Source organism: Oncorhynchus kisutch, linkage group LG15 (assembly GCF_002021735.2).
Source record: "Oncorhynchus kisutch isolate 150728-3 linkage group LG15, Okis_V2, whole genome shotgun sequence".
NCBI classification, from domain to species: domain Eukaryota; kingdom Metazoa; phylum Chordata; class Actinopteri; order Salmoniformes; family Salmonidae; genus Oncorhynchus; species Oncorhynchus kisutch.
The window spans coordinates 85965682-85982477 of record NC_034188.2 but is presented as its reverse complement, the minus strand read 5'-3'; the positions used below and the strand labels follow the sequence as shown (position 1 = coordinate 85982477).

Below are 16796 nucleotides of genomic sequence, written 5' to 3'. Positions count from 1 at the left end.
TTGTCTGAACAGAATGAGCCCGTTTGTCTGAACAGAATGAGCCCGTTTGTCTGAACAGAATGAGCCCGTTTGTCTGAACAGAATGAGCCCGTTTGTCTGAACAGAATGAGCCCGTTTGTCTGAATAGAATGAGCCCGTTTGTCTGAACAGAATGAGCCCGTTTGTCTGAACAGAATGAGCCCGTTTGTCTGAACAGAATGAGCCCGTTTGTCTGAACAGAATGAGCCCGTTTGTCTGAACAGAATGAGCCCGTTTGTCTGAACAGAATGAGCCCGTTTGTCTGAACAGAATGAGCCCGTTTGTCTGAACAGAATGAGCCCGTTTGTCTGAACAGAATGAGCCCGTTTGTCTGAACAGAATGAGCCCGTTTGTCTGAACAGAATGAGCCCGTTTGTCTGAACAGAATGAGCCCGTTTGTCTGAACAGAATGAGCCCGTTTGTCTGAACAGAATGAGCCCGTTTGTCTGAACAGAATGAGCCCGTTTGTCTGAACAGAATGAGCCCGTTTCTCTGAACAGAATGAGCCCGTTTCTCTGAACAGAATGAGCCCGTTTCTCTGAACAGAATGAGCCTGATCATTTGCTGCGTCACACATACCTAAACGCACTAATCACTCCATTCTATACGCACCAAAATGACATATCGGTTTCTCTGAATTGCCCTGTGAAAGCCTAACACTGTGAAGATAATATTTGATCATGTTTGGAAATAGAACCAGCTTTAAAACGACGCTGCCCTCCTGATGTGTGATTTATAATGGACCGTTTTGGGACGGCGTAAACAATAGTAATGGTGTGACGGCGGGGATAGAGGGCCGTGTTGCAAATAAACAAAACAACACGTGTCCTTCCACTAGTTCCTCAACGGCACAACGAGAACAGATAAAAACAGCACCTTTACAGTTGAAGACTTCTTCTTTCAGTCCTACAAGTGCAAAGAAATGACTTGGGAACTGAACACTGGTGACTTAGAGAGGTGTGTGGTGACGTAGAGAGGTGTGTGGTGACTTAGAGAGGTGTGTGGTGACTTGGAGACACTATTTAGTCCTCTCATTCCAACTCTTGTCCTTTTCTTGTCTCATGTTGCACCTATCTTACATTTTCCAGGAATATTCTCATGTTACTGAACGTATCCAGAGTATTTTCAGATTTCCATTATCAACAAATGCAGTGAAAAGTACAGTGAATGTCAAATTCACATAAAATCAACAGTGTAACGTTTGAATTCAGTCTTGTGTCAGGTGAATGTTGTTTCCTCACCTTTGGCCTAATAATCTCCAAACTGTTTCAATTACTACCATGCTTGTGCTTTTCATATTTCCTCTGTTAAGAAACATGTAAAAATGTGGCCTGATCCATATAACCCAATTGCCATGAGCATAAAGGGTTAAAGAGAGGTTCCACTCCAAACAGAAAACTCACCTCTGCAGGCGGATCTGATAACCACATGAGTTCCCGTCCCCTACACTCTCAGCCCTCTCCGCAGCCACCCGCTCCGCTACCTAAAACACAATGAGAGGAGAGAGTACACACCTGCAACAAGCACACATCAGAAATGACACGATACGTATATACAAAAAGGTAGGACACACACACACACATGGAAAGGGTGCAATACACACACACACACACGGAAAGGGTGCAATACACACACACACACACACACACACACGGAAAGGGTGCAATACACACACACTCCTGGAACAGGTGCGATACGCACGCACTACTTACAGATATGGCACTGATGCGACGTGGCTGGGTGCAGACCACCCGGCAGACTGAACCCATGCCCCTCTCTATGTAGTCATCCAGGATAAACTGGGTCACCTGGGTAGTCTTACCACACCCAGTCTCTCCACTGACCACCAGCACCTGGCTGGACCTGATCAACTCCACCAACTCCTGATGAACCAGAGAGAGGACAGTGGGAATACGGCAAGAGCCTTTCTGTCGGATGAAAACCTCTTATCATCCTTAATAACTTAACCTCTTATCATCCTTAATAACTTAACCTCTTATCTTTTCAGGAAATGGTAAACAAGTCAATATTTTAACAAACATTAACAAGCATTTTAAAACTTCTGACGCTATTTAGAATACATTTATTGTTCCTGGAGATATGAAATGTTCAGAGTACATCGAGGGGAGTTGCTTTCAATACATGTACAAAAAATAAATACCCCCCCCAAAAAAAGAGTGAACATATACAGATTGACAACCATTTCTGTATGGACGTCGCTTTGAGTACGGGGTCATTGTTATGCTGACACAGAAAAGGGCCTTCCCCAAACTGTTGCCACAAAGTAGGAAGCACAGAATCATCTAGAATGTCATTTCATGCTGTAGCGTTAAGAGTTTCCTTCACTGGAACTAAAGGCCCAAACCATGAAAAACAACCGCAGACCATTATTCCTCCTCCACCAAACTTTACAGTTTGCACAACGCATTAGGGCAGGTAACGTTCTCCTGGCATCCGCCAAACACAGATATGTCCGTCGGCCACCATTGTTCCTGTTCCCAAGAAAGCTAAGGTAACTGAGCTAAACGACTACCGCCCCGTAGCACTCACATCCGTCATCATGAAGTGCTTTGAGAGACTAGTCAAGGACCATATCACCTTCACCCTACCTGACACCCTAGACCCACTCCAATTTGCTTACCGCCCAAATAGGTCCACAGACGATGCAATCTCAACCACACTGCACACTGCCCTAACCCATCTGGACAAGAGGAATACCTATGTGAGAATGCTGTTCATCGACTACAGCTCGGCATTCAACACCATAGTACCCTCCAAGCTCGTCATCAAGCTCGAGACCCTGGGTCTCGACCCCGCCCTGTGCAACTGGGTACTGGACTTCCTGACGGGCCGCCCCCAGGTGGTGAGGGTAGGCAACAACATCTCCTCCCCGCTGATCCTCAACACTGGGGCCCCACAAGGGTGCGTTCTGAGCCCTCTCCTGTACTCCCTGTTCACCCACGACTGCGTGGCCACGCACGCCTCCAACTCAATCATCAAGTTTGCGGACGACACAACAGTGGTAGGCTTGAATACCAACAACGACGAGACGGCCTACAGGGAGGAGGTGAGGGCCCTCGGAGTGTGGTGTCAGGAAAATAACCTCACACTCAACGTCAACAAAACTAAGGAGATGATTGTGGACTTCAGGAAACAGCAGAGGGAACACCCCCCCCCCATCCACATCGATGGAACAGTAGTGGAGAGGGTAGCAAGTTTTAAGTTCCTCGGCATACACATCACAGACAAACTGAATTGGTCCACTCACACAGACAGCATCGTGAGGAAGGCGCAGCAGCGCCTCTTCAACCTCAGGAGGCTGAAGAAATTCGGCTTGTCACCAAAAGCACACAAACTTCTACAGATGCACAATCGAGAGCATCCTGGCGGGCTGTATCACCGCCTGGTATGGCAACTGCACCGCCCTCAACCGTAAGGCTCTCCAGAGGGTAGTGAGGTCTGCACAACGCATCACCGGGGGCAAACTACCTGCCCTCCAGGACACATACACCACCCGATGCTACAGGAAGGCCATAAAGATCATCAAGGACATCAACCACCGAGCCACTGCCTGTTCACCCCGCTGTCATCCAGAAGGCGAGGTCAGTACAGGTGCATCAAAGCTGGGACCGAGAGACTGAAAAACAGCTTCTATCTCAAGGCCATCAGACTGTTAAACAGCCACCACTAACATTGAGTGGCTACTGCCAACACACTGTCAATGACACTGACTCTACTCCAGCCACTTTAATAATAGGAATTGATGGGAAATGATGTAAATATATCACTAGCCACTTTAAACAATGCTACCATATATAATGTTACTTACCCTACATTATTCATCTCATATGCATACGTAGATACTGTACTCTATATCATCGACTGCATCCTTATGTAATACATGTATCACTAGCCACTTTAACTATGCCACTTGGTTTACATACTCATCTCATATGTATATACTGTACTCGATATCACCTACTGTATCTTGCCTATGCTGCTCTGTACCATCACTCATTCATATATCCTTATGTACATATTCTTTATCCCCTTACACTGTGTATAAGACAGTAGTTTTTTGGAATTGTTAGTTAGATTACTTGTTCGTTATTACTGCATTGTCGGAACTAGAAGCACAAGCATTTCGCTACACTCGCATTAACATCTGCTAACCATGTGTATGTGACAAATAAAATTTGATTTGATTTGATTTGACTGCCAGACGGTGAAGCGTGATTCATCGCTCCAGAGAATGAGTTTCCACTGCTCCAGAGTCCAATGGCAGTGAGCTTTACACCACTCCAGCCGACGGTAGCGAGTGTGTCTACCGAGGACAGGTGATTAACACGGGCTGCTTGCTCCAGCACTTGGCAGTCCCGTTAAGTGAACACGTGTGGCCTTCCACTTTGCGGCTGAGCCGTTTTTTCTCCTAGACGTTTCCACTTCACAATAAAAAGCACTTACAGTTGACCGGGGAGCTCCAGGATGGCAGAAATTTAACAAACTGAGCTGTTGGAAAGGTGGCATCCTATAACGGTGCCATGTTGAGTCACGGAGCTCTTCAGTAAAGCCATTCTACTGCCAATGTTTGTCTATGCAGATTGCATGGCTGTGTGCTCAATTTTATACACCTGTCAGCAACGGGTGTGGCTGAAATAGTAAAATCCACTCATTTGAAGGGGTGTCCACACATACAGTACCAGTCAAAAGTTTGGACACACCTACTCATTCAAAAGTTTTTCATTATTTGTACTATTTTCTACATTGTAGAACAATAGTTTATACATCAAAAATATTAAATAACAAATATGGAATCATGTAGTAACTAAAAAAAAGTGTTAAAGAAATATATTTCATATTTGAGATTATTCAAAGTAGCCACCCTTTGCCTTGATGACAGCTTTGCACACTCTTGGCAATCTTGGCATTCTCTCAACCAGCTTCACCTGGAATGCTTTTCCAAAAGTCTTGAAGGAGTTCCCATATATGCGGAGCACTTGTTGGATGCTTTTCCTTCACTTTGCAGCACAACCTCATCTCAAATCATCTCAATTGGGTTGAGGCTGGGTGATTGTGGAGGCCAGATCATCTGATGCAGCACTCCATCACTCTCCTTCTTGGTCCAATAGCCCTTACACAGCCTGGAGGTGTGATGGGTCATTGTCCTGTTGAAAAACAAAATGGATAGTCCCACTAAGCGCAAACCAGATGCTATGGCGTATCGCTGCAGAATACTGTGGTACCCATCCTGGTTAAGTGTGCCTTGAATTCTAAATAAATCACTTACAGTGTCACCAGCAAAGCACCCACACACCATCACACCTCCTCCTTCATGCTGGGAACCACCAATACAGAGATCATCCGTTCACCTACTCTGCGTCTCACAAAGACATGGCGGTTGGAAATAAAAATGCAAATTTGGACAGATTTCCACCGGTCTCATGCCCATTGCTCGTGTTTCTTGTCCCAAGGAAGTTTCTTCTTATTGGTGTCCTTTAGTAGTGGTTTCTTTGCAGCATGAGAGACAGTTTCATCATAGTGCTTGATGGTTTATGCGACTGAACTTCAAGAAACTGTCAAAGTTTTAGACATTTTCCGGATTGACTGACCTTCATGTCTTAAAGTAACGATGAACTGTCATTTCTCTTTGCTTATTTGAGCTGTGCTTGCCATAATATTGTCACGACTGACCATGAGAATCCAAATAGGTCAGATCAAGTTTGCAATGAATAACTTCAATCAGACCCCCTTTCACCAAAGGAATGAGTTTTGTCTCAACAGACCTTTTTGCCACTGAAACTCTAAGACGTTCAAAAGTGAATACTGGAACAATATTTTGAACGTAAAACATGGGCAATGGTCAGGGGCGATCTCTAGAACACTAACGTAATTATGTTTGTTATTTTGTGATGTCATTAAAAATGTCAAAGGAAATACTGTAACTTGAAAAGTTCACACACTACATACAGTTGAAGTCAGACGTTAACATACACCTTAGCCAAATACATTTAAACTCAGTTTCACAATTCCTGACATTTAATCCTAGTAAAAAGTACCTGACTTAAGTCAGTTAGGATCACCACTGTATTTTAAGAATGTGAAATGTCAAAATAATAATAGAGAGAATGATTTATTTCAGCTTTTATTTATTTCACCACATTCCCAGTGGGTCAGACGTTTACAAACATTCAATTAGTATTTGGTAACATTGCCTTTAAATTGTTTAACCTTGGGTCAAACGTGTCGGGAAGCCTTCCACAAGCTTCCCATAAGTTGGGTGAATTTTGGCCCATTCCTCCTGACACAGCTGGTGTAACTGAGTCAGGTTTGTAGGCCTCCTTGTTCGCACACGCTTTTTCAGTTCTGCCCACAAATTTTCTATAGAATTGAGGTCAGGGGTTTGTGATGGCCACTCCAATACCTTGACTTTGTTGTCCTTAAGCAACTTTGCCACAACTTTGGAAGTATGCTTGGGGTCATTCTCCATTTGGAAGTATGCTTGGGGTCATTCTCCATTTGGAAGTAATTTTGTGAAGTGCACCAGTCCCTCCTGCAGCAAAGCAACCCCACAACATGATGCTGCCACCCCTGTGCTTCACAGTTGGGATGGTGTTCTTCGGCTTGCAAGCCTCCCCCTTTTCCTCCAAACATAATGATGGTCATTATGGTCAAACAGTTCTGTTTTTGTTTCATCAGACCAGAGGACATTTGGCACAGCTCAAAAACTACGATCTTTGTCCCCATGTGCAGTTTCAAACCGTAGTCTGGCATTTTTATGGCGGTTTTGGAGCAGTGGCTTCTTCCTTGCTGAGCGGCCTTTCAGGTTATGTTGATATAGGACTCGTTTTACAGTGGATATATTTACTTTTGTACCGGTTTCCTCCAGCATCTTCACAAGGTCATTCACTGTTGTTCTGGGATTGATTTGCACTTTTCACACCAAAGTACCTTCATCTCTAGGAGACAGAACGAGTCTCTTTCCTGAGCGGTATGACGGCTGCGTTGTCCCATGGTGTTTATACTTGCGTGCTATTGTTTGTACAGATGTACGTGGTACCTTCAGGCATTTGGAAATTGCTCCCAAGGATGAACCAGACTTGTGGATGTCCCAAAAAATATTCTGAGGTCTTGAGTGATTTTTTTGTTTTTTTGTCCCATGACGTCGGGCAAAGAGGCACTGATTTTGAAGGTAGGCCTTAAACTACATCCACAGGTACACCTCCAAATGACTCAAATGATGTCAATTAGCCTATCAGAAGCTTCTAAAGCCATGATATCATTTCCTGGAATTTTCCAAGCTGTTTAAAGGCACAGTCAACTTAGTGTATGTAAACTTCTGACCCACTGGAATTGTGATACAGTGAATTATAAGTGAAATAATCTGTCTGTAAACAAATGTTGGAAACATTACTTGCGTCATGCACAAAGTAGATGTCCTACTGACTTGCCAAAACTATAGTTTGTTAACAAGACATTTGTGGAGTGGTTGAAAAACTAGTTAATGACTCCAACCTAAGTGTATGTAAACTAGTTTTAAATGACTCCAACCTAAGTGTATGTAAACTCGTTTTAATGACTCCAACCTAAGAGTATGTAAACTAGTTTTAATGACTCCAACCTCAGTGTATGTAAACTAGTTTTAATGACTCCAACCTCAGTGTATGTAAACTAGTTTTAATGACTCCAACCTCAGTGTATGTAAACTAGTTTTAATGACTCCAACCTCAGTGTATGTAAACTAGTTTTAATGACTCCAACCTCAGTGTATGTAAACTTCTGACTATGGGTTGTGCATGTAATATGAAAAACGATGTTTTTGTTAAGAGAGGGATGTGATTTGAGAAGCTATAAGAGATCATTGCCCCGTTCACAGAGAGATCCCAGGCATTTCACGTAAATACATTAATGATTTCTTGCTCAAAGCGGGCGGCGGTTCGTGTGCAAAGTAAATGGTTATTGTAATTAAGAGTAGTTTCTGAATGTGTCAATGTTAAGTGTCTCTGTCCCTCTCTCTCCTGTCATTCCACTAGGGACCTGCTCTCAGCGTATTACCTCTCCAGTCAATAACCGATGCAGACTGTGCGTTTATCCTGTGTCCCCATGTAATTCGCTAGTATATAAATACTTAAACCAATGTGTAGTACTGAATCATAAGTAAAGATCAGGGTTTTGCAGATGCAAAGAGGTTACAACAGTTCTGAACGATGATATGATACGAGGTTAGGATTGATAAGTTGACTGTTTAAAAGGATGTGATAGGTAAAGACCTTTTAGAATTTAATTGGGAGATGGTAACTCTTTAAAGATCTGCTCTCGCGGTGCCCCAGATCCTAATGAGTTAATTGTTACATGATTAATTTAACAATTAAACATATTTAGGTAATTAGATCATTAACAGTCTTCAGATTAATGTTAAAGTCAAGTCACGACAAGGTGGAATCGGTCTTATACCAAACGGGGATATCTTCTGTAAACCAACCCTACCTTGTCACAACACAACTGATTGGCTCAAACTTATTAAGAAGAAATTCCACTATTTAACAAGGCACACCTGCTAATTAAAATACATTCCAGGTGACTACCTCATGAAGCTAGTTGAGAGAATGCCAAGAGTGTGCAAAGCTGTCAAGGTAAAGGGTGGCTACTTTGAAGAATCTCAAATATATTTTGATTTGTTTAACACATTTTTGGTTACTACATGATTCCATGTGTTATTTCATAGTTTTGATGTCTTCACTATTATTCTACAATGCAGAAAATAGTTTTAAAAAATATTTAAAAAACCTGGAATGAGTAGGTGTGTACAAAGTTTTGACTTGTACTGTGTGTGTGGCACAGAGGTCAGTTGATTAAGTACACCATACCGTTTCTGCAGTCAGCATCCCAATTGCACACTCCCTCAAAACTTGAAACATCTGTAGCATTGTGTTGTGTGACAAAACTGCCTTTTAGTGTCCCCAGCACAAGGGTCACCTGTGTATTGATCATGCTGTTTAATCAGCTTCTTGATATGTCACACCAGTCAGGTGGCAAAGGAGAAAGGCTCACTAACAGGGATGTTAACAAATTTGGTGACAAAATTTGAGAGAAATATGTTTTTTGTGCATATGGAACATCTCTGGGATCTTTTATATCAGCTCATGAAACATGTTGCGTTTATATTTTTGTTCAGTGTAAATGAAAATTGGCAAATGTAGTTGCAAGGTTTTTATCAATCAGAAACGTTTTACAAGATGAGATCCTATTCTAGGTCTTAGGTAAAAACGCCCACATGGTAAGCAGAGGCCTATAGCATCCACATGGTAGGCAGAGGCCTATAGCATCCACATGTTAAGCAGAGGCCTATAGCATCCACATGGTAAGCAGAGGCCTATAGCATCCACATGGTAAGCAGAGGCCTATAGCATCCACATGGTAAGCAGAGGCCTATAGCATCCACATGGTAAGCAGAGGCCTATAGCATCCACATGGTAAGCAGAGGCCTATAGCATCCACATGGTAAGCAGAGGCCTATAGCATCCACATGGTAAGCAGAGGCCTATAGCATCCACATGGTAAGCAGAGGCCTATAGCATCCACACGGTAAGCAGAGGCCTATAGCATCCACATGGTAGGCAGAGGCCTATAGCATCCACATGGTAGGCAGAGGCCTATAGCATCCACACGGTAGGCAGAGGCCTATAGCATCCACACGGTAAGCAGAGGCCTATAGCATCCACATGGTAAGCAGAGGCCTATAGCATCCACATGGTAAGCAGAGGCCTATAGCATCCACATGGTAAGCAGAGGCCTATAGCATCCACATGGTAAGCAGAGGCCTATAGCATCCACATGGTAGGCAGAGGCCTATAGCATCCACACGGTAGGCAGAGGCCTATAGCATCCACACGGTAAGCAGAGGCCTATAGCATCCACACGGTAAGCAGAGGCCTATAGCATCCACATGGTAAGCAGAGGCCTAGCATCCAAGTTCATCAGGAGGAAAATTATGTCTCAGATCTTACCTCTTTTTTTCCAAAGGATGGAAGCTTTTCCCTGAATTTCTGCCAAAAAATAAACAGGAAACATGAATTACTACAAGCAGTCCATCAATAGATGTTGAGAACTAACAACATCTCACCACCAGTTCTATTGGTGTTATGATAACATGTGTGTTTATCAATAATAAACACAGTAATTATGATACTGCTCGTTTTTTATGAAGTGAATTGTCACCAGCATGTCTAGATATTTAGAGTCTGCCTTCTTCCTCTCTAGATCCCTCTTTAACTGCTGGTCCAGGGCATTCTCCCTGACCACCTCCTGAAACAAGTACTCCAGGTCTTTATCCTTCCCTCTCCTCTCCTTCTCCTCCCTCTCGTCTTGGGGTTCAGCTTTAAGGACATCCTGTGGGAAGTAACTGAAAGGCAGGACAAAGAGACATGATTGTGAATTGCTTTAACAAGTGAGCATGGCAATAGGAACAACAACAACAACCCTAAAATCTAGAAGTTAGCCTACCGTTGTGATGTGAGTGGAGTGTTCTGTACTGGCCTCTCCTCATCCTCCTTCTTCTCTTGTTTGAGATCAATTTTCAGGACATCCTGAGAGGGCTCATCACCATCAAAGTAACTGAAACACAGATCAGGTAAATAACAGTGTTGTAGTAAATCACAGGCTGAATGCGTTATGTTTCAAAAGCATTGAATGTAGCCGATGATGGTGACATGAGCCCTCCTAAATATTCCACAAACTTAGGAGATGTAAAAGGAGTTTTTATAGTATGCAGCTGCAGCAAGCAGGCTCATGTCCACAACACACAGAGGACCCATGCATAGGGACTAACGATGTCCTGGAGACTAGGGTTAGGGCTGGGGCCTGTGGACCTGAACACATCACATCACTGACTGACACATCACATGACATCACTGACTGACACATCACATCACTGACTGACTGACTGTCTGTGTCACAGTACATGACAGAGCCTACTGCAGTTGTACTCTTCTGAGAGACTGGGAGAGTTCGACATTGCAATCAACTTTAAAGGCGAGTCTAGACTGACTGATCTACAAATCACCTTGAATCTCAAATAACTACTCAAAGGTATTTGTTGATCAGTCAGTCTGTCAGAATGTACCCATAATACATCACGGTTTTGATGCTCTCAAACACAGCCGGGAAGACAGTGCCTTACCAGTGGCTGCCTCTGTCCGGTGCTGACGGGGTTGAACGCCAGTGCTCAGATGTGGAGGGGTGGGCCTCGCTGGCTGGGCATGTCGGTCCTCTCTGGACAGTGTTCAGCAGATTAGTGATATGCTGTTCCCTGGACTCATCCATCTGAACCACTGCCCGCTACACCGCGAGGGAAAACCAACTGCATTAGTACAGAGTTAATCCTGATACATGCTAGATGCTATAGATTTATTCGAGATACGTAGCTACTTCGTTATCAAAAAACAGATATAGCTAGTTGTTAGCCAACGAGACTAAGTAACGAGAGTTGACTACCAACGACAACAACCCAAGCAAGCCACTACACACCAGATACACAGGTGCCTCTGTAACTAATGTTACACCACTAACCGATTTTCTCTCATTTTCTTTCCTCTTCAAGCCTCCCCATTTGGCGTACCACAGTCCGATCTCCCGGCCCTTTAGATGCGGGGGTGGACGGTTTGGTCCCCCACCTCTCCCTCCTCGTTCTCCCCGGTCCTCCCTCGACTCCGTTTCGGTGCTCCGCGGGTGTCCACCACCACTCGATCCAGCTAGGCGGTCCCACCTCTCCCGGCTCCCATCCCGTCCGAATCCTCGACCTCCTCTTCGGCCACCTCGTCGGCCGCCTCTGCCCCCATAACCTCCATAACTCATAACGCCTTCAAAACTACAGAAACACAGCTATGGCAAGATAGCAGTGCAAGATACCGTCTGTAGACTTACAAATTGGGACTAGCCAGCTAGCTAAACTTGCTGCACTATTCGAAACCTTTGCCTTGGGATTTGCTAGCTAACGTTAGCTAGTAAACGTTAGCCGGCCAGTGGATCAAGTAGATGTGCTAAATTAATAATTGCATATCTCGAAGCGTGTACATATTTCAGATGAAGTTCGAAATACCTAAGTAGTTGAATGTGAAATAAATAAATAGCATTTCCGCTGATATCAAGAGAAAAATCAGTATTTTTTTTTGCAAGGATGTGAGCCTTGTGTATAGATATATATCCTGTCGCATAGTTTACACAACAATGAAATAGTCGAACGATGATGACGTTTCCCTCATGATTGGCCAGGGAGGATAGGCTTGGTTCACGCAACCCGGTGAGACCCCGAAATACTCTGAACGCATGAAATGCTACAAATGCTACAAATATATATGTTGTAACTTGTCACTCCAGGGTTTTTTTCTGGATCAAAATGGGGCTTGTTATGAGTAGTGGTGGCATTGTAGAAGCCCTCACCAAAGAGATTTCGTTTTTTGCTGTTTTAAAGGGAATTTCCTGCAGTTCTACATCCCTTTTTGCAATGACTTATGCCTTGTTCTTATGCTATCTGAGTGACTCAAACATTATAACAAAATCAATGTGGGTCCCATGAGAGAAGGAGAGAATTAAAAATGTTAGATTCTCCCTGACTGTCTAGTTATACTTTTAGTGATTGTTAGTTCTCAAAAAGATTTTATAAAAAAATATATAGGTCCATTATCTTTTTTCACATGAATTATATCTGGTGTTAGATGTTTAAGTTTTCAACGTTTTTTAATCATATTTTTGGGAATGGTGGCAGCGATTTAGCAGCGGCAGTTAAACAATAAAATAATTTTTATTTCACCTTTATTTAACCAGGTAGGCCAGTTGAGAACAAGTTCTCATTTACAACTGCGACCTGGCCAAGATAAAGCAAAGCAGTGCGACACAAACAACAACACAGAGTTACACATGGAGAAAAAAAACCGGAGAGTCAATAACACAATAGAAAAAAGTCTATATACAGTGTGTGCAAATGTCGTGAGGAGGTAAGGCAATAAATTGCCAATAGTAGCGAAGTAATTACAATTTAGCAAATTAACACTGCAGTGATAGATGTGCAGATGATGATGTTCAAGTAGAAATACCGGTGTGCAAAAATTAAATAAAAACAATATGGGGATGAGGTAGGTAGTTGGATGGATGGGCTATTTACAGATGGGCTGTGTACAGCTGCAGCGATTGGTTAGCTGCTCAGATAGCTGATGTTTAAAGTTAGTGAGGGAGATATAATTCTCCAAATTCAGTGATTTTTTGCAATTCGTTCCAGTCACTGGCAGCAGAGAACTGGAAAAAAAAGGCCAAAGGAGGAATTGGCTTTGGAGGATGACCAGTGAGATATACTGGTCATATGCTTAATGTGAGTCTGGAAGGAGAGTTTACAGTCTAACCAGACACCTAGGTAATTGTAGTTGTCCACATATTCTAAGTCAGAACCGTCCAGAGTAGTGATGCTGGGCGGGTGCAGGCAGCGATCGGTTGAAAAGCATGCATTTAGTTTTACTAGCGTTTAAGAGCCGTTGGAGGCCACGGAAGAGTGTTGTATGGCATTGAAGCTCGTTTGGAGGTTTGGTAACACAGTGTCCAAAGAAGGGCCAGATGTATACAGAATGGTGTCGTCTGCGCAGAGGTGGATAAGGGAATCACCAGCAGCTAGTGCGACATTGTTGATATATACAGAGAAAATAGTCGGCCCGAGAATTGAACCCTGTGGTACCCCCATAGAGACTGCCAGAGGTCCGGACAACAGGCCCACCGATTTGACACACTGAACTCTGTCTGAGAAGTAGAAGGTGAACCAGGCGAGGCAGTCATTTGAGAAACCAAGGCTGTTGAGTCTGCCAATAAGAATACGGTGATTGACAGAGTCAAAAGCCTTGGCCAGGTCGATGAAGACGGCTGCACAGTACTGTCTTTTATCGATGGCGGTTATGATATCGTTTAGTACCTTGAGCGTGGCTGAGGTGCACCCGTGACCAGCTCGGAAACAGCGGAGAAGGTACGGTGGGATTTGAAATGGTCAGTGATCTGTTTATTTACTTGGCTTTCAAAGACTTTAGAAAGGCCGGGCAGGATGGATATAGGTCTGTAACAGTTTGGGTCTAGAGTGTCACCCCCTTTAAAGAGGGGGACGACCACGGCAGCTTTCCAATCTTTAGATCTCGGACAATACGAAAGAGAGGATGAACAGACTTGTAATAAGGGTTGCAACAATGGCAGTGGATAATTTTAGAAAGAGAGGGTCCAGATTGTCTAGCCTAGCTGATTTGTATGGATCCAGGTTTTGCAGCTCTTTCAGAACATCTGCTATCTGGATTTGGGTGAAGGAGAAGCTGGGGAGGCTTGGACAAGTAGCTGCGGGGGGGCGGAGCTGTTGGCCGGGGTTGGGGTAGCCAGGAGGAAAGCATGCTTTATTGAAATTCTCGATTATCGTGGATTTATCTGTGGTGATAGTGTTTCCTAGCCTCAGTGCAGTGGGCAGCTGGGAGGAGGTGTTCTTATTTTCCATGGACTTTACAGTGGTGTTAGATCTACAGGATGCAAATTTCTGTTTGAAAAGCTAGCCTTTACTTTCCTGACTGACTGTGTGTATTGGTCCCCCTGACTTCCCTGAAAGGTTGCATATCGCAGGGACCATTCGATGCTAGTGCAGTCCGCCACAGGATGTTTTTGTGCTGGTCGAGGGCAGTCAGGTCTTTAGTGAACCAAGGGATATATCTGTTCTTAGTTCAAATTTTTTTGAAAGGGGCATGCTTATTAAAGAACAACCAGGCATCCTCTACTGACGTGATGAGGTCAATATACTTCCAGGATACCCAGGCCAGGTCGATTAGAAAGGCCTGCTCGCAATAGTGTTTTAGGGAGCGTTTGACAGTGATGAGGGGTGGTTGTTTGACCGCGGACCCATAGCGGATGCAAGCAATGAGGCAGTGATCGCTGAGATCCTGATTGAAAACAGCAGAGGTGTATTTGGAGGGCAAGTTGGTCAGGATAATATCTATGAGGGTGCCCATGTTTACAGATTTAGGTTTGTACCTGGTGGGTTCCTTGATAATTTGTGTGAGATTGAGGGCATCTATCTTAGATTGTAGGACTGCCAGAGTGTTAAGCATATCCCAGTTTAGGTTACCTAACAGAACAAACTCTGAAGATAGATGGGGTGCAATCAATTCACTTAAGGTGTCCAGGGCACAGCTGAGAGCTGAGGGGGGTCTATAACAGGCAGCAACAGTGAGAGACTTATTTCTGGAGAGATACATGTTTTAAATTAGAAGCTCGAACTGTTTGTGCATAGACCTGGAAAGTATGACAGAACTTTGCAGGCTATCTCTGCAGTAGATTGCAACTCCTCCCCCTTTGGCAGTTCTGTCTTGATGGAAAATGTTGTAGTTGGGGATGGAAATCTCTGAATTGTTGGTGGCCTTCCTAAGCCAGGATTCAGACACAGCAAGGACATCAGGGTTGGCAGAGTGTGCTAAAGCATTGAGTAAAACAAACTTAGGGAGGAGGCTCCTGATGTTAACATGCATGACACCAAGGCTTTTACGGTTACAGAAGTCAACAAATGAGAGCGCCTGGGGACACGCAAGGCCCGGGTTAACCTCCACATCACCCGAGGAACAGAGGACGAGTAGGATGAGGGTACGGCTAATATAGGGGAAACACTGCACACACTCACACACACACACACACACACACACACAGTGAAGTCTCTAAGACTGTGTGCCAAGTGTAATGGAAGCTAATCCTTAATGAGGAGGTCAGGACCCTGAGATATTCATTAAAAGTGCCTTTCTGTTTGATACGTTCATGGTGTGTTTGAGAATCTTCATTGACCACTCCAGGGGCCACCTGTGATTGTATCATCAAATCCTACGGAGGGCATTTAGGTCCAAAATAAGTACATATTAGGGTCAAATTAAATTCAAATAGAAGCCAAATCAAAACAATAAATGGAAAAGACTAAAAAAATGATTTAAACAAGTTCCTTGTTTTAATGCCTGTGGTGTGTAGAACACAGTAACATTATCCCATGGCTTTTTTCAAGAATCACTTAGCTGCAGTTGCCTTTCTGGCTCATATTGTATATATTGATCCAGAGCTGTTTGAAATTACTGGGGCTTCATATCCGAAGACACTGATGTTCTTCACTACGTGTTCAGTCTTCCGGCGCTCCCCCTAACACAGAGTTTTTAATTGGACTGTGTTCAGATTGCCTTTAGCATTTTGCTGAAATCTGTTGAATTTATAGGGAAGTGAGATGTTATTATTTATTTATTTACAGAGCAGAGCTAATTAGTGCCCTAAAGCATGGCAAATGTGAGCGAAGGAGAGATGAGAGAAGGAGAGAATGAGGGGAGAGGAGAGAAGGAGAGAGAGTGAGAGAAGAAGAGAGAATGAGAGGAGAGAGAATGAGAGGAGAGAGAGTGAGAGTGAGAGAAGGAGAGAGAATGAGAGGAGAGAGAATGAGAAAATGAGATGAGAGAGTATGAGAGGAGAGTGAGAGAAGGAGAGAGAATGAGAGAAGGAGATAATGAGAGGAGAGAGTTAGAGGAGATATAATGAGAGATAATGAGAGGAGGGAGAATTAGAGGAGAGAGAGATAGAAGAGATATAATGTGAGAGAAGGAGAGATAATGAGAGGAGAGAAGGAGAGATAATGAGAGATGAGAAGGAGAGATAATGAGAGGAGAGAGTTAGAGAAGATATAATGAGAGGGGAGATAATGAGAGATAACTAGAGGAGGGAGTTAAACATACAGGGAGCAGTGGTAACTC

At 43.7% G+C, this 16796-nt stretch overlaps 1 protein-coding gene across 1 annotated transcript in view; it reads right to left on the bottom strand.

The window, feature by feature from the left end:
• Positions 1 to 12242, bottom strand: part of dhx36 (DEAH (Asp-Glu-Ala-His) box polypeptide 36) — a 65651-nt gene extending 53409 nt beyond the window's left edge. Inside the window, exons 1-7 of the mRNA XM_020507004.2 lie at positions 11584 to 12242; positions 11195 to 11352; positions 10519 to 10629; positions 10234 to 10417; positions 10023 to 10061; positions 1731 to 1901; positions 1422 to 1501 (exon numbers count right to left, since the gene is read on the bottom strand). Coding sequence (XP_020362593.2) covers positions 1422 to 1501; positions 1731 to 1901; positions 10023 to 10061; positions 10234 to 10417; positions 10519 to 10629; positions 11195 to 11352; positions 11584 to 11868 — 1028 coding nt within the window. The 5' untranslated portion in view covers positions 11869 to 12242. The remainder of the gene's footprint in view (positions 1 to 1421; positions 1502 to 1730; positions 1902 to 10022; positions 10062 to 10233; positions 10418 to 10518; positions 10630 to 11194; positions 11353 to 11583) is intronic.
• Positions 12243 to 16796: the final 4554 nt, after the last annotated feature.